The sequence below is a fragment of the Crocodylus siamensis genome, chromosome 5, assembly GCF_052110815.1.
Source record: "Crocodylus siamensis isolate JL-2025a chromosome 5, ASM5211081v1, whole genome shotgun sequence".
In the NCBI taxonomy this organism is placed as follows: domain Eukaryota; kingdom Metazoa; phylum Chordata; order Crocodylia; family Crocodylidae; genus Crocodylus; species Crocodylus siamensis.
Window position 1 is genome coordinate 125,830,125 of NC_143399.1, and position 27,621 is coordinate 125,857,745.

Sequence of the window (27,621 nt, forward strand, 5' to 3'; positions counted from 1 at the left end):
CTTATTAAAGCAAAAAAGGGCCAATTTGCTTCTATTTATTCAGATTTCAATTTGTCCCTCTTTGTTGGATTATTTCTTATTTTTTTCAAGCAAAAATAGAGTGAGATTTCCCATTCATAACAAGGCAGAGCTGTGACACTGTGTTTTATCATCTTATGTGTTTAAGACAATTCTGCGTACTGCATACTAATGTAGTGATACCCAAACTAGCTTTAACTAATCTAATTAGGGTATCTGAAACAGTCTAGTCAGCACAGCACAGATATCAGCGTGGATTAATTTACCCTGAGTGATATATAGGCACAACACACATATATATGCACATGCACGTGTGCGTGCATGCACACACACACACACACACTTCATGGCAGGCTATTGGGCTTTGTATTGTTTTTATTTCATCAGAGTGCATGTATAAGGATTGTTGTGTATTCACTGTTGCCCCAATTTTAGAAGTCATCCTGTGGTAGGAGGAATACATGTAATCCCATAGTTTCTGCTGGGTGACTGTAGGAGTCCATATGTAAACCACAATTAATTATGGCCATAGGTGTTGTCTAGTGATAAATCCTAGTGATAGAATGGCAGAGTGAGCATTTTCCTTTTCTTCTCGCTTGGATGATATTTTTATACAATTTTATATACAATTTTTTTAAATATTTGCTATTTTTATTTGTAGGGTTCTGGTTGGGGTTTTACCAGAACTTCTGGTTGTCTGTAGACCCAGATTCTCACACTGATATTTCTCTCTCCTTTTCTCCTCCCCCAGCAGACGAGAGCAATTGCATTTGCAACATCAGCTTAAAGCAAAATAACACCTTGGGCCCAATCACTCCACTAGTTGCACTGAAATCAATGAAAGTTGCACTAACACTCCTTTGAGTTTCATTGCAGTCCCTGTTGAGTACAGTAGATGATAAAGTCAATTATTTACAAGTATACAGCATGCCAAATGCAGGGCAATTCAGGCTGAAGCCAATATATAAGAGTAGTGGAGTCTTCCTTCAGTGTGGCAGGACTTGCTTCCACCACAATACATTTAAATAATTATGACGCTACTTCTGCAGCAGCTTAGATGTTTAGGCACTTCTAGCAAAGGCACAAACTGCTAGGCTGACTACTTTCAGCAGAGAGGAAGCATGGAATTATCATCTTACCTGTAACACCAGATTTCACTGCTCCCAAATGAGGTTTGTAGTGATGGGTCATGATGAAGTGGGGGGAAGTTAATATGATATGTTGGGAGGAAAAGGGGGAAATTAACCAAATTCAAGGATCTTGGTCTTGTAACATAGTTTTTCTCAGCTGGCATTATGCAGGGAGTTCTATATATGAAGCTAAACATATACTTCAGAGTATCTTTATATTAGCAGAAATTATAAAGGAGATGTCTTGTTGAACTAAGGCAAATACACACCTGTAATCCAGAGTCTTATTGACATAGGCAGGAGGCAGGTTGTTATATGTATTTTGCATCGGGTGATTAGAAAACAAATCAAAATCCATTTTTAAAGCAACAATCAAACAAGTTTGTTCCTAAAACAAGAAGAAGAAAAAACTCTTTGATTTGTTTAGACTTAAAATGCAAAACTGAAATGAATCATGTCCGTGTCATGCAAAGTATTCTCAACTCTTATGAGAATGATTTAAAACAATATGCATTTATTATTAGTTCCTTATTCAGAAAGAGAGGCTTGTAGTCTCTAAATGTATAAAACATTTTTCCAGCATTCCAATTTTTTTCTGTAACTGACTACATGTATGTTCATCTTATTACCAAATAAAAGCAATGAGATCTCCACTCCATTTGAATTTGAATGGTGAAAAGCTTGGATTTGTTCAATAGCTTGCTGCATCCTCTCCAACCGTGGAACTTATCACTTGTTCGCCAGTATCTGCTGCTTTGTGGAATAATAATAACCAACACTTCTATGGTACTGTACATTTTGAAAAGATTGTACAGCTGTCCAACTAATTGGTCATCACAAGCATGGCTAGATCAAGTTTACAGGCAGTGAAAACTGAGGCAGAAAGTATAACTAGCCCAAGACCACAAAGAGGAGTTGGTGTCAACTCTGAGATTAGAACGCAGGATCTCATAAGTAACCAAACCCATCCCATTCCTGCAGGTAACGTGGTAATTCAGAACTGGACTGTGGGTCCTAATCAGCTTAAACAATATTTTACCGTCCTGTGTTTAAAGGTCAGAACTATGTATTTGCATGTGTATGCACAATATGAGGGGACCATTCACTATATTTGAGATGGTCTGAACTCCAAAGTAGTATATGGGTCCTCACACCTTTTGTAATGCTTGGATATAGTTTCAGAGGCAAATGTTGCAACTGGGCCAGAAGTGGATGCTGACACCTCATAGGAAGCTTAGACTCAGTATCAAATGCTTACTCTGCCAATTTGTCCCGACTCTTGTCTACCTTCCTAAAATCAAGTATTTTGTTTAAGAAATCAGTTTGTTTGCTAACTATGTATCCTCCATCTTTAGTGTGCCTCTTGCTTAAATGGAAATGTAAATGAATAGTTTACTCAGTAACTTACTCTCCTCTCTGCAGGGACATGCAGCTACACACAAGCTTTATCACAGACTATGGGAAAACCTTTTTTGAAATTCTTTATTAAAATAATTGAGTGTGTCATAGCATCACATGTACGATATTTATGTAAATTTAAACATGTAAGACACTTAGCTGTAGGTGCCTTGGCAAGGTAATTAAAGGCATAGTCCAGCAACAGCAAAGTGGAAGACTCCTGTCCCGTCCCCTGCAAACCCATTCCCACATTATAATAAACCGTTGTCAAATGTCTGCTCAGTGAAATGGTTTTTCTGCATGCAGCTTGTGGACATCAGATTAAGATGTGAATTCCAAAGTCAAGGTGCCCAGATACAAAACATCTTGACAGTGACTTATGATCTGTTAAAGTAAACAAGTTTATGGCTGTTCAAAAGCACTATGCATTGGAAAAATGGAGGAAAAATCTACAAATAATATTTACCCTCTCTTTAATAAGAGAAGAAGCGTATGATGTTGGCACTTCTCAATTCAAAAGGGGCTGAGACAGCTGTTGGTTTTGGAAGGAAGTTAGCTTCACTCCTGTGATTAGAATTACTAAGGAAAAGTCAAGAAAACACATCACAAATAAGCTGATAATTTGAAGTGGCTGTGGCAGCATAAGAAGGCATTTGTACAAATTCAGGAACCGCTATTCATCTGCTACCGCTGAAACAGTTTTTTCTTTTTCAAGGGTCTAAGGGACTGTCAAATGACGCACCAGGCTCAGGTTCGTCGACAAACCGCCTTACATTGCCAGGTTAGTAGGTACTACTCTGTTGGAACATTTTCTGTATGTGCAACCCTTCAAATAGGAAATCAGAAGGATGTTTGTATTTTATGGGCGCATAGATAGTAACTCCTCTAGGAATTCTGTGACTCGCACACTTCTATCCACCACTTAAACTTCACTCCCATTTTGAGACAATGATTGACTGGCTGTTCCATCGCTTAGCTTTCCCCAGCTGCATCTTACATATTTTTAAATAATATCTTTCCTTTTTTTTTTCTGGAGACTCCACTATTTTAGCTTGCTGAATGTGGTAAGAAAAATTGTCTTGGCTTTTGTCACCCATGTATAGGTACTGAAAGGAAATAATATTGTTCTGTGATACTTACGTAGCTATTCTGGCATTTTCCCACCGTTACCTCCAAGATCCTGCTATCCTTGCTATGCAAATGTTACAAGCTTTCCTAATCCCTTCATCTTTGCCTCACACATGCACAAAAGAAAGAAAGGGAAACAAAGCAACACAAAATGATGACTTATTTTTCAAGACACAGCCTTAGCTTGGAGGGGCATTAAGGGTATGCATTCAACTTTGCTGGTGTTGAATGAATGAGAAGGTACTCAAAATTTAAATGTGTTGAATGCGACATAGAAACAAAACCCAAACAAAGTGGCTGATTTTTCAGTTTGGAAAGACTTTGGGAAATAATTTGTTACAGAAATTTTTGGAGGACTACCTAAAGCAAGTGGATGCTGGGATGGAAATACAGGTATTCATGATACAGTAAACTCAGCATATTGACAGCAGTATACAGTTAATTCCTACAAGGACTTAACTAAAATAAATTTTTCATTGGCATTGATATAGTGCTTCCTGCTGGCAATGCAGTATGATAGTTTTACATGACAACACAATGCCACTTTCAGTAGGTGGTTGTTCTTGGCTTAGCCCGATAAATTATAAGGATTGTTCATTGTAGCTAAGCAATGAAGAGAGATTTGAAAGGAATGGAAGAGAGATTAGGAATGGAAGAGAGATTTGAAAGTGTTATTTTTTCTGATGAAAAAATGCATTTCTCAAAGCATCACACACAGTCATGTTCAATAATAAATATGAGCTGTCATTGAACGTAAAAATAAGGACTTGGTCACAACGTTCAACTGAAGACTCACCATGTAAACTGCCTGAAATGATTTTTGTAGAAAGTTCAGTACAGTACATACGATGAATTATTCTCTAAAGCTGTGCAATTTCTCATTATCAACTTCAGTAAAAACATGTAGTATAGCATTAGCTATATATTTTTTTATGTTCCTGGTTCTTTTATGTGGCTCCACTTTGCTCTCTTTCTATACATATGTTTTAAAAGTATGTACATTTATATTAACATTATAAGTGTGCAACAGTTTCAGATGACAATGCATACGGCTTTCCTGAAGATGATACTCTAAAAGCCTCAATGCTTGGATATGTTTTCTTCTAAGTGCATCTCATCTTTAAAAGCCCAGTGACTTACTGTGTATGTTCAACACTTAATGCCAGACAATTAATTTCAACAGAGCTAGAATTTAACCCTACCCCTCTTTTAAAATTTTATTTGAAGAACTGAGCTGTTCCCCTAATAAAATATTTGTTTTAACACATGGTATTTACCCAGTGACTTTCATCCCTGTTGCTGTATAATTTTTATGCTGCAGTAAGCTAACAAGCACTTGCACACAATAGCTACTGCCTACCTACGTACGTGTCATATTTGCTGTCAGGGAGTAGGCAATTAAAATATATTAGTTAAGAACAAGAGAGAGTGTGGTACAGAAAATATGGCTCAGGATGATGTGGCTTAAAATATAAGTTGTATTCCCTTTGGTCTTGACTGGCTGAATGACTTTGGGTAAGTAAATTCACTTCTCTGAAATTCACTGGTCTTAGCTTCCCTAGTGAAATGTGTGGATAGTAATGTTTTACATGTTTTAAGGTTTAGGGGTCTATTACAAGGGTGTAACAGAGCAGTTAGATGCCCTGGGTGGTAGCTGCACATGGGGCAGTGCAAAGCCACCTGCCAGATGTGGCAACAGCTGTTTTTGTGCCCTCTGCCTTCTCACCTCTCTGTTTTGCTACTGGTGCGTTGGATCACCTGATTTGAAAACCAACAATAGTAGCATCCACCACAAGGAACGAGGACAGCAGTTAGGTCTTGCTATAGTTTTGTTAAGCCAAACTATTTGGTGCCAATTTGGTGCCAATTCAGTCATTCTTCTGATAGCAATATGAATAACACAATCTGTGATGCTTTCATAATGAATTATACAAAGAGGTCTTCTGAATGACCCTTGAATGACTGGCTATGCTTTTTTGTCTGTTAAAACTTTCACATATCATTGTGTATTTTGGCACTGACAGGTATAGGGATAGGGTAGGATTTCTCTGTGTGTTTAATAATGACACCTCCCTGTATGTACTCTGCCTGCTAGTTTTCATATTAAAATGGCCAATCTAGTAAAAACACATAAATGTAAGATACTGGTAAGACTCAACAATGTAATGTTTATATGTATAGCCCCCGTGGTTCATGTAGTTATGTAATAGTTCTGATTTTGTTTGCTACATATTACACCTTTACCTTCCTAGATGTCTGCTCTTTGCTGGAGGCAGGGATCGCTGTGTTTTCTGATAAGAAGCAATCTATTACAGAAGTGACATAAGCTCCCTAGCCCCCACTCTGTGATCGTAGAGCTGGGTCTGGAAACAAGCTCCCATCCTGTTCCCAGTCCCAGCTCCATGACTGTGGTTGGGGAGTGGAGGTTGGGAGCTCTCTGTTGCTAGGGCAGGGGGACATTGTCCCCACCTGGGCGCCAATGGTGGACCCCCACCACCAGAAGCAGGTAGCTCTTGGGGAGTGGAGAGCAACCTCCTGCCCCCAGCTGCCTGGCTGACCAGGAAAAAGGTTGCTCCCAGTTGGCCATCTACACATGCCATATTGCGTAGCAGATTTGGTTCTTGTGTTTACAGGTAGCAAATGTACTCATGATTAGATCAGATTACTGTGCGGTGTCTGCACATGTAGAAGGTGATGCTTAGTGAGCAGTAATTTGTGCTAATCTCAAGTAAAGCATCTCATGTAGACGCATCCTCTGATCCCAGTTCTCATCCCAATCAGCCTGTTGTTTTCATATACAATGGCCATGAAGTTTGACTTTTACTAAAATTTAGAGGGAAGCAATAAAACAAAAAAGAACACATGTAAAATTTCCTTGAGAACACAGCTTCTTTGTTTTTCTGGGGCAGACTGCAGGTCAGTTGATTATAAAAGGTGAGATTCTCAATAATGCTCAGAAAACCGCTATTGCTCAGAAAACCCCTATTTCTATTGCCATTAGAATCAGCGATTCAGAGTAAAAGAGTTCAGTGCATTTAAAAAAATCTCAAGCAAAACGTCGGCTATCTTCAGTAAAGAGAAAGATTCTAGAAATTGAAAAGGGGGGATTCTTAGAAAACAATATTAAATTTGATAGCTACAAGCACCATGGTATCTGTCTTCCTAAAGGACTCCAAATGCCTTCACATATTCTGTACGCAGGGAACACTATACACTAAGCAATATGAACAAGGTGCAGATGAATTGTGAACAGTCAGCATATTCAGCCTGGACACTAAGTTCTTATCCAAAGCTAATCTTATCTAGTGTTCACAACCAACCTGGAAAACTTGCTGGAGCTATATCTCTTGATGGATTTCCAATATTTCCTGCTGCTAGACAAGCTGTTCTTGCCAACTTGTTTTTTCCAGCTGTTTTCATGACTACATTTCTGGCTTCTGGTCCTGGCCAGAACCACCAAATGTTCTGTGAGTGAACATGAAAAATAAGGGAACAATAGAAGAGTTGTGGTGGTTAACTGGATATTGGGAACCCTCCTAAAAGGTCCTATTGGCATTTGGCACAGATAAATCTCATGTTATCCAAGGTGGTTATCATCCTTAATACAGAGATAAACACCAGGAAGTGGATGGCATTGTTTTGGTGGCTCTTCCTTCTTAAGTGCCAGCTCAAAGTTAAATGGAGGGTACAAGGAGAAGAGAAACTAACTGGAGAAAATGGCATGTTATCCTTGGTGGCTTATTATGAAGTATATCTGTTAATTAGCACTGTCCCCAGAAACCAAAATACTTTATATATAGCCTATTGAAAACAATGAAAGGGCTTAATTTTACCTTTTTTTTTCTAAGTACACTCTTCTGGGTTCAATACACTTACAGCTTACAATTTAAGGAGACAGGAACCACCAAAATGCAATGGTAGACTTAACATTTTATTTGTAGAGGCCATGGACCGTAGGAAGTTTGCAACAGTAGAAATCTTCCCAAGGGAACATACAGGTGTTCTAGCTTGCAGATGGACCTCTCCCATACTCCTGATGCCTTTCCCAGACTAAGGTCAGCCACTCTTGGGGAACGGTAGGAGAGCAGAGGCAGCTGGATGAGAGGAGTCCAGATATGGGGAACCCCCACCCCCACACTCCTTTTCCTCCCAGACCAGTCACCCCAGTTCAGGGAAAGCACAGTTGAAGCTGCTGCTTGACTCCTCTCAATCACAGGGGAGTCAAATGGTTAAGCATGCAATCATTCATTCTAACATGAAAAATTATCTTGCAAGGGTAGATCTTTTCTTGTATCAAGGTGAAAGATCTTTTCTTGTGTACAGGGCATGTTTCCTCCGTGAAAAACTGAATGAGACCTGGTATGCTGGCAATTTCTGCTGGAAAGGTAGTGATCTTCTGGTGGAAATGTAGCACCTGTACCTGGCCAGAATGATCTAATGCCTATACATGGACATTTTTACTGGCAGAGCTTTTTTTTTCCCCCATGTTGGCTCATGTGGTGCATATATCTTTCTCAAAGGGACAGTTCTTTTTTTTCAGAACTCCAGGTTGTCCTATTCATCTCCTGTAACACATCCTGGTCATTGAATAACTATTTGAAAACTTACCATGGATATCTTTCACATCTTTTCCAAAATCAGGGATTTAAAAAAATCTTTGATACAGTTTGGGGGGTGGAGGAAACCCTCTAACTTGCCAGGAAAACAGCTTTTATTTGAATCATTGATGCATTCATGTTGCTATAGGGATGCAGTAAATGCTGTTAAACATCTGACATATCACAGAAGCGTAAGAGTTAAATAAGACATTACAGCTGGGGATTATTCTGTGTAACTTTTCAGTGAAAAGAGAGATTTGTCATTGGCATTGAATGATTTCAGAGTTCCAGTGGGGGAAAAGAAGTTATATTTTTAAAAAGCTTTTTAGCTAAATTATAACTTTTGCTACTTTCCCTTTGGGTAATAGGCATCTTATTATCTGGAAAGAAAGATAAAAACATGGCAAAGTAATGCAGGGTAAGGACACACAAAGAAATTGGAGAGAGTTGATAGTGGAGGATGGGATTTAGAGCTGCTTTGCTATCACTCTTTCATGTGTCTGTTCCTATCCTGTGGTAAGTGAAGGCTAAACGACAGTAATTTAGTCCTGGTTTATTCAGAGGTAAACTGACGCAATCTAGCTTGAAAGAGAGACAAAACAGCTACCAGGGAGCAAATGACACACACAAAATTCCCCCAGTTTTCTCTCAGTATAATTTGTATCCAGAGCTAGTACATTGTTAGCTAGAGTTCTTTATGCTTTCACTCTGTTATGCACTTCAGAGTCTTGACGACAAGCTTTGCATATTGGGCTATGTCTGACAGCTGGAGAAATGGCTTGGGGAACCTTCTCTACAAGGTCCTCTGCTGCGAGCACGAGGATGATGGCAGCAGCTGGTGACACACCATTGCAAAGCGGGTGTTTAAAGGATATATGGTAATAATGCAGCCATCTAATGGACATACAGGTTAGCAGAAGAGAAGGTGCAGTGTGATGTGCCAGGGCTTGAACTGGAGCTCTGGGGCCAAAAACATGAGGTTGGGCACATAGGAGGATGTCATGTGTGTTGTTCAGCATATTACATCTGGACAAAGGAAGCTTATCCCTTGCATCTAAGATTCTCAGCCATTTGAATATGAGATAACCTGGTGTTTTTAAAGCCTCGGTGCACCTCTTTCTCTCCTGCCAGTTTTTTTTTTTATTAACGGGACAGTGGGCCCACTGTGTTGTTAACAAACAGATGTTTTTTAAAAACTATTTGGAGATTAAATCTCCCTGAGGCACAAAGCAGTATTTGAGTATTTCAATAACCTTAATAAATGAACAGTTTTGATTCTCTTTCCACTTTGTCCTTGAGGCATTGTTCTTAATTACAATGTGGGAGACCCCCTCAGTGGCAAAGAAAGAGAAAGCAGGAAAAAGAATCTGTACATCCTCCCTTCATTTAACTGCAGAATATTAACTTAGATGATGCAGTACCTTTAACTTTCCTAAGTCAGCTCCTGTGAAAATAGTCTAATGAAGAAAGCCTTTGATGTAATGTCATGCTCATTAAAAAAAGTATGTCTATCACTTTATTTTGATCAGAAAAAGTAGGGGTTTTGTATCCTTCTTATTAGACCAGCTAGAAATGTCTGGTAGATGAAGACTAAAGTCGTCACACCAACATGGGCCTGATTCAAAGTTGCTCCTTTCCACTGCCTGTGTGCAGGGATTCCTGTGCAAGTGATAGATGGGTTACTATGGGATGCCCTCACAAGAATGTACTCACTGTGCTCGCCCTTCTGTACTCAGACAGGGCTCTTCATCCAGTGGGTCCAAGAAAGGCTATCATGCACAAAAATATTTGCCTCTCACATATTTCCTGGACCATCATGGCTACAAATCGCTCTAATACTACCAATGCACAAAGGATGCTATTCATGTATATCAGTCTGCATGCTGAGTGTTTGTAGAGGAAGTAAGGAATGCCTCTGTCCAGCTCAAGACATTGCTCTGTGATTGTGCTGCAGTGCATAGCCTGTTTCAACCCATAAGCTTTCTGTGAGGCTAGCGCACCCCATAACAAGGTAGGGATAATTGAATGAGTCATGAATTTCTTCTTTTCTCCTCTAGCTCTACATTGTGCATTAGTGTATATGGTGCTACGCTGGAACTGGATATCCTTTAATACCAATTGTGGTCTATGTGCATAGTTGAAACCTACCAGTTTCACTACTAAAAAATATCCATAATTGCTGAGGTGGTGAGCTATATTTGCCTTATTATGGTTATAATAACTATAACAAAAATAGCATCATGATGGCAAAGTCCTATATATTTGTAAATGTTTTAATTGGATAGTTTAACCAGATTTAAAAACAGGCTTGTGAATATTTGTGACTGTGGAATATGGGAGGGTTCACACAGCCATCTTTGAAATGATGCACATTCTTAGAGATCATGAAAGAAAAAAATGGTTAGCTGGACAAATTCTTGGAGGAGAGGTGCTTCAGTAACTATTGACCATGGCAGTTGAGGGTACAGTTTCTGAATCAGATTTCTAGACCTTAAACGCTAGAGGCTGCAAGTGGGAGAGGAGCAGTGGAAAAAACCCCTGATCATACTCTGTTCACTCTCTTGCTTAGCCTCCACGCTCCGCCACTGTTGAGTATGTGTCACAGGATACTGCATATGGTAGACCTATGGTCTGACCTGATAAATGGCAGTTCTTATGATCTTATATTTATAAGTCTGAGCAGCAACCAGTAGTTTCAGTCGCAGATACAAGTGCTCTGGTCCTTACATTCTTGGGTTTATTTTTTATGAAACCCAAACTATTGTTCCAACAGAAATTTTTAAAATGAAATATATTATTGATTTAACTACTGTAGGGATGGCATTAAAGGAAATGCAATTTTAAATAATCTTAAAAAAAAAAGAGTGCAACCTTACAACACATAGGGTGCTGACAGAAGTGATGTTTGTTGCATGATCGGCCCCTTGAAAGCACTCTAAGGCTGTACCCGGACAGAAGTGCATGACTGCAGAACACTTTAGAAGTGCTCAATCACATGACAAATTAATCCTCATGTAATAATGGTTCAGATGAAGGTACTCCGAAGTGGAATGCTTTCATTAACTCCTGTCTACCCCTGCAAGCAACTGAGGCTGGACTGACGCAGCACAGCCTCATCCCCAATGCTCTCTGCAGGAAGGGAGAGGGAGAAGGAAGGAGGAGGGAGCTCCAGGATGGGGTTTGCCCAGTCTGAGCTGGTGGGGGAGTGGGATATGGATTGGAGGCCCTTGCCTCGAGGTGGGGTGGCCCACTCCACATTCTCCCCCACCCTCCAGCTCAAGCTGGGCAAACCCCAGCCTGGAACTCCCTCCCCTCCCTTTTCCCCCCATCCCATCCTGCAGGTAGCACTGGAGCTGGAAAAGCAAGGGTGAGGCTAGCGGAGAGAGGCTGCAGACAAGCAGTTCCTCCTGGATTGCATCTGAAGTAGAGCTTGATCTCCCACCCCCACGACTCAACAGCAAACATCTGTTGGGTTGGGGGTGACGGGGTGGGCACTGTTGTAACTCATGGTACTTCCTTAACTTGTATAACTTATAAAAAGAGAGGAATAATCACTTCCCTCAATCTGCTGGCAGTGCTCCTACTAATGCATCCCAGTGTGCCATTAGCTTTATTGGCAACAAGGGTACACTGTTGGCTCATATTCAGCTAATTGCCCGCTGTAACCCCAAGTTCTTTTTCTGTAGAGCTGCTGCCCAGCCAATCAGACCCCAGTCTGTAGTGGTGCATGGGATTATTCTGTCCTAAGTGCAGGACTTTGCACTTGTCCATGTTGAATCTTGTGAGATTTCTTTTAGATGAACCCATGCTGACTGTTTCTAATCCCTTCTTCTCCTTCAAGTGCTTAGAAATGTATTCCTTAAGAATCTGCTCCATAATCTATTAACAGCAATTAGTTCATATGGTGGAATGAACCCCAGCATATAGCAACTCAGTCACAAATTTTTAGGGGTCCTTAGGTGGACACTCTGGTTGGTAAGAGTATGCTGTAGTGCATGTCACTATGTTCTTCTGCTATCATAATCCTTGCTAGCTAAAGTTACTAGAAGCAAGGCAGCATACGCTACAATGACACTTTCATTTTGCATATTAGTTAGTGTAATCACTAACTAATATTTTTGTGTTTAACATTTCCCTCTCTCATAAGTATATGTAAATGGATAAAAAGGTCTCTGATGAATACATTTCACAGATGTTAATCAAATGGGTTTTTATTAAGAGTGATTTTCCCTGTATTTTCCCAGCTCTGTTGCACAATTCCTCAAATGCAGAACAACAGTACAAGTAACATACATAATGTTCTTATGGGCTCCAGAAATGGTTTCCATGTTTCTAGAAGTGAGAATTTATATTCAGAGCAATATTTTTCTCATGAAGCCACAAGTTTTATTTTGATTAACAAAGCCCTAGTATTTCTTTCATTCCTGTAGTACCCAGATTTGACATTTTTAGTTATTAGACTCACAGCCATTGACATCAGCTGAGAGCACAAGGAACTGGATCTCTCTCTTTTGGACTGGCAGCTCATGCTCTACTGCAGTTATTTCAATTCAGCCCTCATCACTTTCCTTTGCATGTACTTGCATGTATTTTGTGATATGGTAGAGCTTTGGAGACTGTCCAGTATGCATCAACCTCAGCTATGCCTAGTCTGTAAAGACTGTAACTGAAGGAAAGGTGATTAATGTTCAGTTCCATAGGCCCTGAGTCAGCTAGAGGCTGATTTGATTTCAGTGTACCTTAAAGCCTTAAAACTACACAAATATTTGCCCAGATGGGTATGGTGCCCATTAGCTCTCTGCTGGGGATTGCCAGAAAAGAGTACATTTTGGCCCTATCTCCTCCTGGTCAGTTTTGCTTATTGTACGTCTGCCTTCAGGGAATATTCCAAACCAATTCTATATACCATTCACTGCTGTTGGTGTAATTCAGCTATTTCAAATGAAGAATTTCTATTGGGCATCTTCTCCTGTGCTCATGCTGACATCACACAAATGCTCACAGGCCAACTGCATTCTCCAAAGCACCAGCATTAACATCTAGAAGTATCCCTTACATGAATAATTAAGGTACACTGTCAGCAAGCTACAGGTCAATATGTTGTGTTGCCTTAGACATACTTCTGGTTTTTCCCTAAGGCTAAGCCTAACAGGCAGGAAGCCTAGAAAGCCATCCCAATCACCTGAAAATCCCTAAGAGCCTTACGAAACAAAAGCCTCAGAAAAGTTATCAGAATTAGGTAATTATTTTTTTTTAATTTACATATTGGGGAAACTAAGGCAGGAGAGTGACTTGCTCAGAGAGGCAGGAGAGTCACATAAGTCAGTGACAAAGCTGGGAATAAAACCCAAGTGTCCTTCTAGCATAGCTGCCTCCACTTCCATGACCTCCCTGCATTTCCTTGCCATTGGCATCAATAAAGTTTAAGAAAACTAAATGTTAGAGGTCGCCTTCACTCAGTTATTGAATTAGGATGACAAATGGCATGTCAGTATTCTGGATATGCCCCTTATACTTATCAGCCAACTCATCTCTATTGCCAATGACTCTGGTAGACTTCCAGTTAATAATAAAAATTTCTCCATGCTAAGCAGTGGGAAATCCAATAACAGTTTGGCAGAGTCCATGCTGAGTAGAGAAAATGGAAAGAGTCTGAAGAGTGAAAGCTTCTTGAAGAGCAGTAAATCACCTAGCACATACCTTTCAAGCTTTTAATCCTACTTGTCAGAAGGATGATCTCTTTGAAAACAGGAAAGAGTGTAAATGTTTGTTTTTAGAGATTTTTTTTTTGTTCCTCATTACCAGAAGGCATTATTCCAGGGTATTGTCAGCATGAGACTTGGAAATGTACTCTAAATTTAATGGTAAGCTGTTTGCATTGGGGATGATTCTGACTTCTGTGATTTGATGCTTTAAGCAATATATTTCCCATAAAATACTTGTCTCATGCTCATTGCTCAGGCATTTTACATGGCCCCTATTCACAAAATCTAATTATTAATAAAATCTAAGAGATAAGCAAGAACGCATATATTTTATTCTTATTGGTACCAACATAAAGATAGTCCACAGCAAGGCTTGGATTCAAACGTTCACAATTTAAACTTTGAGGAAACTAGGATTTGGGTGGATTCCACATATGAATCTCTCAGCTGACCACTATCTCATTAATGAATCATACTGACACCTCAGATCCCATTACCCTATATCCAAGCTCAGTATTTCTAAATAATCTCTGCTTCAGTGATAACTATATTTAGAAAGGAGACCAGATGCTCAATTACCAAGACAGGTAGGAAAATATAGACCTGAACTTTTATTTTAGACTCTCCCTGGCACTAATAATCTTTAAATTATCTTCCAGCTATAGAAACCTTTATTGAGTGGGGTGAACTAGGGTGCAAGGAAGACGATATTGTGTCCACAGGTAACCCAAAAGTATGTTTGTTAAAATGTTTATTTTTATTTTATAACATCCAGCCATCAAACCTCAACTGCGCCATTTCAAGAGACCCACATCAGGATCCTACTTCTCAAATTTTCACAAGAAATCTGAGGACCATATGGTGAGATACAGGCTTCTTGACCAAAGAGGCAGGATGAAAAAGATTCAGCATATATCTCAGCACTGGAACAGGAAATAAGAGAAAGTGAAAAACTCTTTCTTCATGCTGTTCCTCACAACCTGATGGTGGCTATTGTAGAATAATCACACAGGCCATATTGAATTGTACGCCAAATGGTGAATAATTCAGGATGCAAGCAAGTATATAAGTTAGCCAAATAATTCAGTGGAAGCTTTTGCTTGACCTAGTCTCAATAGTCTTCCTTATTGCTGGAGTATTCTCCAACTTAGATCTAAAATATCAGTCTATTTTAATGCCTGCTGGTAAATGTGCATAAATATAATAATTATCTAATTGAGAGGGGTACAACTTTCCTAGATTGTAAAGGCCCATTATGGTGATTTAGTCTGAATTTCAGCCAGCATGACCTGCAATTGAAACGAATAGCTCGCCTGGCATAGAACTAACTGTTTTGTGAATACATTGCCTACTGTTTATACTATACTAAGGATTTGGAATTACATAGGTAGGAGGAATAGGGGACAAAAAACACCTAATTTTACTTATAAGAGAAAAAGAAAACCTAGTAAAACTTTAAAATGGTGGTTTGCATGACAAGTATGTTTTTGGTCATTTGTCCCCCAATCAATATAGAGATGGGAGTCCGAGTCTATGAAGACATGTTCTTCTAAAGTTCTATATGGAAGAGTTTTTTATACCTACCCTTTAATTCTAGATACAGATATGTTTTAGATCATAAACCTAATACAAAAGCAAAACCATAGAAAAAGGAGAGGGGCTCAGACAGCGTTTCATCTTATTCATGCTCACCATGAGCATGTCAGTAAATAGCCTGAAAGAAGAGCATATTCATCTTTAGCACCCTAAAAGTTACTCTTGGAAATGCTGTCTTTGAAAGGCATTACTAGGAATGTCATTCAGTCCATGGAAACTAATCAGCTGGAGCTGTGACTTTGTCCCTCCCCACTGCTACATGAATGATATGAGTAGTAAAACTCCCAGACCAATATTGCATAGTGAAAGATCAAACAGGTATACAGGTGTAGTGATACCTACCCCTTTTAATACCCACATTGTATATGCCCTGGATGAGTAAAAATAATGTCCTCAGTATACACACTGCTTTGTGACATATCTATAGCATTATAGGGGCTGGGTTCTATATGAAAATTGCTGTGGAATGTTACAGGCATCAGATTCTTCCTTAGAAATGAGCATTGAAATTCCTTGAATAGCCTTCAAATCTTGTCAAATTTTACAATGAATATTGCTAACTATTTCTTGCCAGCATTCTACATGAAATAGATGACCTCAGCATATGATTCCTAATTCCATTTGCTTGTCTTCCTCAGAAAAAACACATTGGTTGCACAACTGATTTAACACTGTCCAGTCAATTAAACCTGCATTCTCTCCAGGTGTCTAATTTTTGTGTTGCCCTTACACAGAAGATTGCTAATGGTGTTTATTGATTCTTCAGTTCCTGACCCACGTGAACCAAATGAAATGGGGGATATACTTTAAAGCCTACTATTTATGAGAGTAAAAATATTATTTATCTCTGAAAATTTTCTGATTCATGAAGAGAGCTATATTTTGCTTGTAAAGTGCCCTGAAATGTTTTACGTGAATGGGATATATAGAAATGCAATATTATATTATTCTTCCAAATACGTTTTCTGTGTGTGTATTCTTTTATTTTCTCTAAAGCACGGGGTCAAACTCACTGCAGGTTTGGCACACTGCAGCGTTCTTCCCAGGCCAAATCCAAGGGACCAGCAGCACCTGCGGCAGGTCTGGTGGCAGTATCACTGCAGGTCAGGTAGCCACAGTGGGGGTCTAGCAGTGGCGGTGATGGGGCCAAGTGCTGTGGGGGGGGAGGCTTGGGGGGCAGCAGAAGGGATCTGGGGGCCACAGATCAAGTAAGAGATGTATCTGAATCCCTCTCTGTCCCCCCGCTGCCATTGGCAATGTCTGTCAGGGGGCAAAGGCCTTGAATTCTGGGGGAGACCATACCCCGTAGCCCCACCCCAAATTTCTAGTAGGCCACTAGTAGTCTGGTGGATCAAAGGAAATGACTGAGGAAAGTGAAAGGGCTGGTTGGAATATATTGATCAGGATTTAAAAGATATAAGAGGTTTTCCTCCCTTTCATAGTCTCTAGGTCTGGGCCTGATTTAAATATTTTATAGTTGTAGATATTGTGTCCTATGAATGTTGCAGTGTTTTGAACTTGGGAAAGGTGAAACGAACAATTATGAATAATAAAAACTGAACAAAATGCACACATGCTATTGCGCTATTAGAGTGTCAGAAAGGGCTGGGGATTTGGGACCAGGTCGACAAAGGAATTTGGAGGCTTAACTTGGATTTCAGTTTTAGTGGAAATGTATGCACTTAAATATGAATTATGCATTTAATTCCCTTCTGAGTCCGCTCCTTTACTTGTGTCATATACAGTGGTTCTCAACCTTTTTGGATGCAAGGCACCCCTTGTTAGAATAAAAGCACCCCTCAGACTCCATGCACCTTGTGGAAAATGACAGCTCTTAGCTTTCACTCATGTTTTCACTACAGAAAAATAATGGAGCAATTCTTCTGTGGCAGAAGAAAGACCACAAGTCAGAATGTTTTTGACACTATAGATTCCTGTTTGAAATCTCTGGGTTTATCTTGTGAATCATGTGTAGGTATTTGTACACGTAACAGTGCTAATGTTTTGCGGCATCCCTCAGCACTCTTAAAAAGATTTCATGGCACCCCAGGATATCGTGGCACCCTTGTTGAGAATCACTGGCCTGAGACTACAGGTTGTCAATACCCAACTTAAATTCTTGTTTCAGAACTGCCCACAAGTCATAATAATACTAAAGTCTAGCCCTTTTCATCCATAGATCTTAAAGTACTCTAGAAAGAATATAAGTGATATTATCCCTATTATACAGATGGGGAAAGTGAGTCACAAAGCAACTTGCCCAAGGTCAACTGGTCAGCCTGTCAGAACTGGCAAGGGAACCCCATTCTCAGGACATTTGATCCAGCATTTTCTCTACTGGCATCTTCTACCCATATATCAAAGAGATTTTGTTGTCACCAAATGTCCAATGCAACATGGATTTTAGGACTCCAACGGTGTCATCTTTCTCCTTAACTTTGCTGCTCTGCCATCAGCAATGTGGTGCTAAATTAGCATCTTAGAAGGTTTTGAAGCCTGTGCAGACAATGCCATGTAAATATTGGACACTTCAGTGAATCATTTCTGAACAAAACTTCAGTAGCGTAGAGCTTGACTGATTAGAATTGCTTGATTGAATTTGTGGTGTTGTCCTCCTAGTACAACACTGCCATCTAGCGTACCTTCATAATACATTTTCCAAGCAGTTTTTTTTTTTCTAACAATGTGCACTGTTTAAGGGCAATCTTGCAGTGCTTAGTATTTTTGCTTTTTGCATAGCTAATTTCTGAATTAACTGCTGCAAGTGTAGAAACAATGACATACTGAAAATACTGTCACTTGGTGATTCTGATTGCCCCCACATCATTGATGTCACTGAAAGCCTCTTGAATTATTTGTTGCACACAATAAAAGTTGCAAATTTAGTCTTTTTCTATGTTCAGTTCATTTGTAAATTGGTCCTTTGTTCTAATCACTAGATGTATTTGCTGCACCAAGAAAGGGGGTGGAATTCTTTTCTTTTAAATAATTAAGTAAAAATCTGAACTTTAAAAGACAATTTTTAATTTTCTTCAAAATTTAAAGATTTTGCAAAAATCTTGTTGGTCTAATAAAAAACCCATCTCTGCTATGAGTCCCAAACTTCAAAAGCTAAATTAACTATGACGTATAATGCAAAGACAGAGACAGAAAGAGATTCTTTAGAATCTAGTCCATATAATGTTGTGGTGTTTTGTATGTATATACATGTGTTTGTCTGTGTCTAAACAACAATGGATGCATCTTTTCAGTGGCAGTTGAGATTGAGATACAGCAGGAAAAGTGGTGGTTTCCTGAGCTAGAGGAAGCAGGTTTCAAGGGCAGATGGACAGAGATAAGAAGCTAAACATACAAAGAGGCAGAGGACTGGGGAGGCCAGGCAGACAGTAAGGCTAGAAAAGGAAACTAGGCAGTAAAGAGTTTTGTTCCCAAATCCCTACACAACATGGTTCCCTAGCTCCAATCCCTGCCCCCTTGAGGCTCAGCCCAATTCCTTGCTATTCTGTCTTTGGACTGGTCCTCTTAACCCTCAGCTAGCCCCTGAACACACATCCCTTTCTATTTTTGCCTTTGTTCATTAACGCTTTTTCTTCCACCTTCTGCTGGCTGGATAAGCCTCATCAGCAGGATTTCTGCTACAACAAATCTCCAGTCCATAAGACCAGGGGTGCTCTTGAGTAAAGCTAGGAGAATTGAAGCCAAATGGAAAACGTCTAGATTGGCGTTGTTCCACTACAGTCAGTGGGGTTATGCAGATTAATATAAAGATCCAAGCCCAGATTGCCAGAGTTTTTGGAGAAATAGGCAACTGTTGGAAGGAAAGATCTGGCCCAATTCCTCCATTCTGCTTACCTGGTCACTAAGTGTAAAGCCAAAGTTTCCAAGGTAGAAAAAGGTAAAATAATATTTATTAGGCCACTGCTTCTGTGGGGCTCTCGGGCAGGATTTTTCCACTCACATGTTCCAAACCAAGAAATGAAGTACAGAGGTATTCCAAGGGTGTTCCGTCCACCCCAGTGTTTCTTAGGACTTTGGTCCCCAGCATGCTTGAGACCAACCCCTGGGATGTCCCCCAGGTAGCTTCACTACCACATTTTTGGGTTTGACAAATGAGCAAAAGTGATCTCTGTGCTTGAGATCTCAGTTGTGTTTATTCGCCATGAACACAACTAAAGTGGTATAGATATTTCCTCTACCACATTCACTCAAAGCTAAGATGACCCCAAGTTTAAGACAAACTCTCCCCCCTTCCCCAATAATTAGATTCTATATATGGAAAATGTATACATTTGTTATAGATGTCCAGGTATAGAATCTAAATATTGGAGAGCTGTCTAGAACTCATCCTCCCCACTGCTATAGCAGGGAAAGCAATAATTGGGGGGTGGGGGTCAAGCAGCCCCTTTCCCCTCTGCCTCCCTTCCTATCCCTGCAGCCTTCCTGCCTCACCTGCCAGCTGCACACGCCACTGCCTCTCCCCCACTTACTGTCAGGTGCTTCTCTGGCTGTATTCTCTCCCCAGAAGACAGCATATAGAAGTGTGGCTCTTGCCTGGCCATGCAGCAGCGGTGGCCTGTCTCATTGGTTGGGTGGAGGATGGAGTTTCCATGTGCTCTGGCCCTGGGAGAGAATCCAGTAAGGGGAGGAAGAGGGTTGGCAAAGGGGTGGGGGACAGATGCTGCAGAGGGCAAGTGGACGGAGGGCTAGGAGGCCCTCCTGTCTATGGGGCTCTCAGTTTACTGCCTAGCTTCCTTTTCTAGCCTGTCGACCTCCCCAATCCCTCCATGCCCTCTGTTTGTATGTGAATCTAAGACAGGGGGCTCCCCAGCATGCTAATGGAGGGAACTTCATCTTAAATTTGAGTAAATATGGTATCTAGTATTATTGAAAAGAGATAATAGTTGTCCCCCAAATATATAGTTAATTTCAACAGGAAAGGGGGATGGGTAAAAACTGAGACAAGTTTGTGAAGAATGCAACTCAAAATAAATTACTCTGTAAAATCAATAGGGGCCTGATTTAAAGCCTAGCCAAGTCAGTAGAAATCTTTGCATCAGGCTGCAAGGCTAGTAATGAGCTCCTAAACAAGTCTAAAGGACATGAATGAATGGACAGTTTGGTAATGACCAAAGATTGTGCTGGTGTCGCTCCATGATGATGTGCTCTGTGTTGCTTTTCTCACTTATCAGCTATAGAAGTATGTCTACATGGAAGCTTGCAGTAGACTGCAGAGATGCCCAAGCTAGCTCAAAAACCAGAAACAACATAACTGCCTTAGATTAAGATGAGAAGTTACACTTAAACCTTGTTACGGCTGCTTAAAAAGTATAGCTTCACATATTTACGCTCATTACCAAGTGCTAAGCGCCCTCTAGACCACCTAAAGTGAGGGCTATCTTTGAGTTGTGCTCAGCTTAGCCAAATTTCTAATTATTCATGGGAAATCAAATGACTAAATCAGTGTTCTCCAGCATCCCAGGAGGCACCACTCCCAGGTCGACTGTCTTCCTGGACTTTGGTGCCACCCCTCCTTCCTCCCCAGTAACAGACTGGGCAGCAGAGCAACAGCTGGTGAGTTGGGAGGGGACCTTCCAGGCTGGGGAGGGGAGAAGGAGGGGAAGCAGAACAGGCCAAGCTGGGGAGAGTGGTGGGGAGCTACCAGGCTGCTTGGGTGGCAGTCTGCACACACAGCACAACAAAACACACACAGCATGACATGCACACAACACACACAGAACAGCATGACATGCTATGGGGAAGCTCAGAGATCACTTCTTATTAGCAGCACAATTGAAGGTGTGGGAGGGAGGCTGAGAGGTCCTTCCGGCAGCTCCTCTTGCTGGCGAGTGCTGGTAAACTAAGTTCTTAGCGCATTTATTTTTCTCTCTGGAAAGCTTGTGTTTTGCCTGGTGGAGATAACATCTGCCATTGGCCACAGTATTTAGCTGTAACATAGCATGTTTTAGCAAGTCCAGAAAGATTCCCCCTTTAAGATTTATTTTTGCTCAAGCACATATTTGCAAAGAAAGTAACATTTAAGCACTTTCTCTTTATGAAATGCTAGAGTTGAAAGCAGTGAGAAATGATATACTCTGATACATCTACAGAATCTAGCAAAGTCTCTTATTCACCTGCTCCCCAAATGAAAAATGACTTTCTATTTGCTCAACCAGCTTTGTAGGTTGAAATTAGTAAATGCCCACTTGAAAACTTACGAATATGCACTTTTGAATGAACTGCACCAAGTAATTTATTTTGTGGATTTGTATTGCTGGGTTTTGCATTGATCTATAGGAGGAGGATGGTAAATTTGGCTGCTATGCAGTTGGAAGCGTCATTGTGGATGTAACTCCTGTTTAAAAAAATGGACAATGCTGTAGAGAGGCTTAAAGTGTAAATGTTTTTAATTGAAATAAAAAGCTGTGTCAGCAGTCCAAACTTTTGCAACAGAGCCCCTTCAGAAAAAACAAAGCTAGTCATAACTTATCTGTGCTCCAGCTTTGCATCATTATAGGCCTACCTATCTAAATGCATGCCCCTTTCATATCTTCACAGCTAATCCATTGAAGACAAATACACTTGCAGGAGGTGCATCACACAGGTTAGGGTTTGCTGCATTGTGTTTAATCCAGGGTCACTCAGAAAACTGAAGTTTCAGTCTCATCTAAGTGCTCTTGCAGTCTGGAGTTAGGCTAAGTGATATATTGGTGGTGAAATGCAGAGTTGCATTAGGATCCATATAGCTACTTAAAAGTTTGACCAGCAGCTTGACAATACCAGATATGGTTTGAGGCATTTGACTTTTCTGCAAGGCATGGTTCTGCAGTGATGTAAGTAGTCACAGAAACTCTGAATCACATTGGCATTGCCCTTTTGACTCCTCATGTTAATCTGGAGGACCAAATGCTCTTGGCTGAAGGGTCCCCACTATTATTAGCACTTGCCATACGCCACTGAATGAATGGATGTGAGCACTGTTTTCTTGACTTCTCAAGACAAGTCTCTATTTGAATGGTTCGCCTTCAAGGCTGCTCCCAAGCACAACTGTGTTACACAGTGTTCCTTATGGGCAGCAGGAGTACTTTAAAAGCTTTTGCAAGAAGTACTACAGGTGAGATTTCCATTCCCTTCACTACACTTAAACACTCTACTATGTGCACTCTGCTCCCTACTCACCTATGCTCATGCCACTGCAGAAACAGAAATTTGCTTAGACTTCTGAGCATCATGTGCCTTTCTCTACACTGTACAAAAATCTCTTTGCATGGAAGTCACGGCTTGCTGCAATTCCTTCTGCAGCCTGAAGGAATTCTAAGGTGATTAATCCTGAAGCTGTTCAGGATTAATCACCTTAGAATCTGCTATATTTCCCATGCCATGATGCCTGTTAAACCAGAAATGAGATTTTTCTGAAGATTGCAAGCTTCTTGGGATAACACTAAGTCCTCTTTTGTGTAAAGGAAAAAGCACACTATAGTCACCTGAAAGATGGTATTCACAAGCTTGGGTACTTACTTGCAGAGAGAACCATTAACTCTTGTAGAGCAGTGGTTTTCAACCTGTGGTCAATGGACCCCTGAGGGTCCACAAACTATGTGTAAGGGATCCGTGAAAGATGACTGTGATCAGTCAAAAGTACATGAATACCCACACTTAAAATTTGAAGGGGTTTGCACTTCCATTTGAAATTGTAGGGGTTCGCAAATGAAAAAGGTTGAAAACCACTGTTGTAGAGGAAACAAGGAATCTTCAATTCAATTCTTTGTCAGTGAATACAAAGTTTCACATAGGATACATTCTCTGTTGCTGAGTCATGTGTAATGACATTTTTTTGGCTTAATTTCAAATTATATCACTGATTTACAAACTTATTTGTTTATTAAATAATAAATCTTGTTGATCCACCTTTAAGAATTGTTGTGTTGGGTGATTTTACTGAAAAGGTAAATTCCTGATATACACAATCCGTAGATGGGTAAGCAAGTTGTGGGGATCCTGCTCTTGCTTTTGGGCAGTTCTTCACGTGGACTCTGGTATTCCCATTATTCTGGGAAAAGGAGTGGAGGAGGAGGAGATGAAAGAGCCAAATTTGTGGCTATTTACTTATCTTTACTTATCACTCAAATTCCTCCACCATCCACCCCCTATATAAATGTATACATGGTCCAGAGTTTCCATAGCTGGCCACATGTAGCTTTGTAGATGAAGTTTCCAGCACTGCTTTAGCTACTTTAATTGGGTGTGTCCTAGGAACCGATACTATTACCACACTGACAGAGGCAGACAAGCCATGGAAAAGGTTTGTTATATTAAGGGAAAGGACAAGCTACAAATATTGACTAACTACTCTTAGTATTTCTCACTAGCTACTTAGAACAAAGTATCTTTGATTTAAAAAAAAACCATCAACCAAGGCCTCCTTAGTAGTAGCTCAAAAACAAAAGTGTATTAGTTCCATAGATACAATTTTAATTATTTCTGATATATTTTATGCAAAGCATAACCTATGACACGCTCTTGCTGTATAATGTTATCATTTGGGGTGTGGGTTTTTTTTGTTAATATTTAACTATTTTTTTATTTCATCTATAAAATAGGATGTCACTGAAAATCTGTGGGTGCTAAATATTTTGTACACTGCATGTTTAGCTATGTAATTATTCACTATTGTCATTGATTCACTATGCAAATAATACTTTGAATCTAATATATTGTATAATCAACTGAATGCTTATGAAAGACACTGGATAGATAGTTCTGGAATCTAAAATTCCAGGTTCAGTAGAAGTAGAAATGTTACAGTGTTTCTTGCATCTCTTCATTAATGTTTCTTAGTCCTTTTCCTGAAGGAAATATGTTGGGCATTAAAAGGCTAATTGAATTCAGCCTCCAAGACTTGACAGTCTTTGACCTCTCGGCTGAGAACCCTCCTGGACTGAATGAGGGACAAATCAGTGTTAGTTAGTGCTGTTTCTTTGTATAGGGTGAATGCCTGTTCATGACACCACCCTTTTTTATGAAGAGATGGTCTGTCTTGTGTGCCAGTTATATTTTAATGAACTCTACAGATTATAGTAGGCTGTGAAGCACTGTCATATATTTTTGTATGAATTAAGCTATACAAAAATATGAAATCATTGTTGCATCATGTAACACACAAAGTCTATTAAATATTGTTTTTTTCATTACATCTCTGAATTCTCCAGTATGAGTATTGCTCTTTACAGCACCTCCTAATGAAAGGTTAGGAGCAAGTCAAGAGCGCTTATCAAAAGAAAACACATAGCTTAAAAAGATCCACTACCCAGCTAGTTCTTATTCCACCAACTCTGGAAAAAGATCTCTGAAAGAAAAGAGTCAATACTACATGTTAGTACAAAAGACAACTGTTACATTTCTAAGAAGTTTCTCTTCTGAGAGCACTAGACTCTTAATGTTAAAGATTTTTAAAATAATGGCCCTTATGAGGTACTAATTTTTAGTATAAGAATAAACTCAAAGCTTGTAACAAAGGAGAATATAAGTACAAATACAGATAATCTACTTGTATTGACCATGCATGTGATGTCTGAAAGGGATTTTGAGTTTCTATTTTTGTACTACTGTGGTTTTGCTGCAGTCCATGATATGCCAGCAGAGTAAAACAAGTGTAATGAAATGAAGAATTAGGATGGAAACACAAGTTAGGATTTTAAGCCAAATGGAGCAGATAGAGGCTTACTTCTGCCCACTGCTGTCCTTTTTGTGAGAAAAAAACAACAGTAAGCAGCCTAACAAAAGAAACCTAAAGCTCTGTCCTATTCTCCCACTAGTGCTACGTTTAATGCCTGGTTGGCTAGCTCCCTCCTTACGTTAACTGTTACCATAACAGATATGCAAAAGTAGGCTTCAGTTTAGATAGTGTCAGCATATGGAAAAATCCCATATAAATCAGGATCTTGATCTGAGTTATCTGATACATTTCTTCCAACCCTAATTACATATCCATTGACTTCAGTCTCTTCCAACAAGCCATGAAGTGCAGATAAGCAGTTGGTGCTAGCTTAAATGCATTGATGCTTAAGAAAAGTATTTATAAAAATTAACAGATTTTTTATATGCTGCCCTTTTGAATTACCCAGAATTATGTACAATAGTTTGGAGACATTGCAATCATCTTAAACAGGGAATTTTTCTCCATCTTTTTCTTCATCTTCCACAATCACTGTCTGCTTCTCTTCTCTAAGCAATTTAATACCTTAAAAGAAGGGAGAAGGGGGAACCAAAAGAAGAAAAAAGTTTAATTAACAAAGTGAGTCTCAAAATCTTTTGGATCATAAAGCCCTTTTTCAGTATCTTATGCTGCTGTGTAACCCTAGGATTCCATATTATGTCTAATAAGAAAGTCAGCTTTATGTCACTGCAATCACACTGGAGCCATTTTCTCTTCCTTTCTTTCCTTCATTTATGGTTTCCCTATTCCTTTCTTCAATTTTTCCATTCTTCCTTCTCATTCACCCTCTATAAGTTTGCACTTCAGTTTAAGAAATGCTAAATGAACACATTCTAATAACAACAATTGTACATCCACAAAACCAGCACATTGTTGAAGCAGCTAGCTCACTGCTGTTTATTCTAGGAAGTTGAACTGTTTGTAAAAAGTATGTTAGGCAAAGCAATATACTTACCCTCCTGAATAATATTTTAATCTCTCTACATATTGGTAATTGTGGTTGTGTAGGATGTTTTAAGTTGAAAATTTTGTTTAGGTTTTGCTGTTCAAGATTCCAGCAAAATCTCGTTGGACTCTGCTGCCCCAGCAGGGAGCAGAACGCATCCTTTTCACAATCCCCACATTGTGCTTTAGGGAAATGCCAGGTGACCCTGAGCAGTCTGGGTCAGCCAGTCAGAGCTGCCCCCTGCACTGCTGCCATTTGTCACAAGGAGGATTAAATAAGTCTACAGAACAGGCTGAGATGTGTGCACAGGGCAGCCTCCCCCATCACCACCCCATCATCCTCCATCTGTACAATGTCAGCACTGCAAGCTCTCCACTCCTTGGGGCCTCAGCATTCAAATGTCTGTAAATGCAGCTTGGGTAACTTTCTCTACCAGGAGAGCAAACCTGGGAGAATTCTCCCAGGCTATTTAAATGTGTTCATGCAGCCCTAATGTCAGCAAGTTGTAAATAAAAAAGATGAACCAGGATCAGTGCTGAACACATTCATGTATATCACTAAAAATATTGTATCCAGCACCAGGTTTACGCAAGTTGAGGGGCTGGGCAGGGGCTAAAGCATGGACCCTTCTCTCTACTCATCTACACTTTGAATGGGATTTGCATGTTAGCTTAGTAAGGCCCTGGGCAGTTGTCCTGGTTGTTGACCAGCTGTTATTGTACCAATATGTAGGGCCCTACTGAATTCATGGCAGAACTGGGCTGCACTGCAGCTTCTTTAATCCGGTGTGCCCCTCCACTGCTTATTGGTAGACAGGCCTCACTTGTGGCTTGCTCCTGATTGGTGGGGAGACGAAAACTGTGGTTTAAACATGATGCCATTTTGGGCCTCTCAACACTGATTGGCCAAGGGGCCCTGGCAACCCTGCTGCTTGCTGCTGACTGGCAGGGAGGCAAAAATGATGCCATGTTTAAAACTGGTTTTCTCTTCCCTGATGATCAGGAGCATGCTGCAAGTGGGGCCCCTTCGCCAATCAGTGAGCGTGGGGTGTGCGTGGGGGAACCTACGAGATTAAAGGAGCTGCAGCACAGCCTGCTTCTGCCATGAATTTGGTAGGGCCCTACCTATATGACATGACAAGAAGAAGAAGGATGGCATGAGAGTTAGGGTTTTTAAGAGATCAGTCAGCTGTGGACTTGCTATACAGCCTACCACACAATGTATCTGTGGGCATGTCTACATCAGACGCTGACCACACAGTAGCCAAATAATACAGTGCAGTAGCATGTCACAACATGAGCAGTGCTAGTATGTGACTGTGTAGTATTATTAGGCTACTGCTCAGTAGTGTCACTTAAAAGATGTTTGCTGGTAACTCCGGTTACTACAC

At 40.2% G+C, this 27,621-nt stretch overlaps 2 protein-coding genes across 9 annotated transcripts in view; one reads left to right on the top strand and one right to left on the bottom strand.

The window, feature by feature from the left end:
- PDE1C (phosphodiesterase 1C) overlaps window positions 1-24,203 on the top strand; it is a 483,633-nt gene extending 459,430 nt beyond the window's left edge. For all 6 annotated transcript variants that reach the window (XM_090050244.1, XM_090050248.1, XM_090050249.1 and 3 more), the window contains 2 exons: window positions 3,262-3,327; window positions 14,753-24,203. In XM_090050244.1, coding sequence (XP_089906370.1) covers window positions 3,262-3,327; window positions 14,753-14,916 — 230 coding nt within the window. In that variant the 3' untranslated portion in view covers window positions 14,917-24,203. The remainder of the gene's footprint in view (window positions 1-3,261; window positions 3,328-14,752) is intronic.
- A 532-nt stretch (window positions 24,204-24,735) lies between these two features.
- The window catches only part of PPP1R17 (protein phosphatase 1 regulatory subunit 17), a 33,146-nt gene continuing 30,260 nt past the window's right edge, over window positions 24,736-27,621 (bottom strand). For all 3 annotated transcript variants that reach the window (XM_090050252.1, XM_090050253.1, XM_090050251.1), the window contains one exon: window positions 24,736-25,810. In XM_090050252.1, coding sequence (XP_089906378.1) covers window positions 25,731-25,810 — 80 coding nt within the window. In that variant the 3' untranslated portion in view covers window positions 24,736-25,730. The remainder of the gene's footprint in view (window positions 25,811-27,621) is intronic.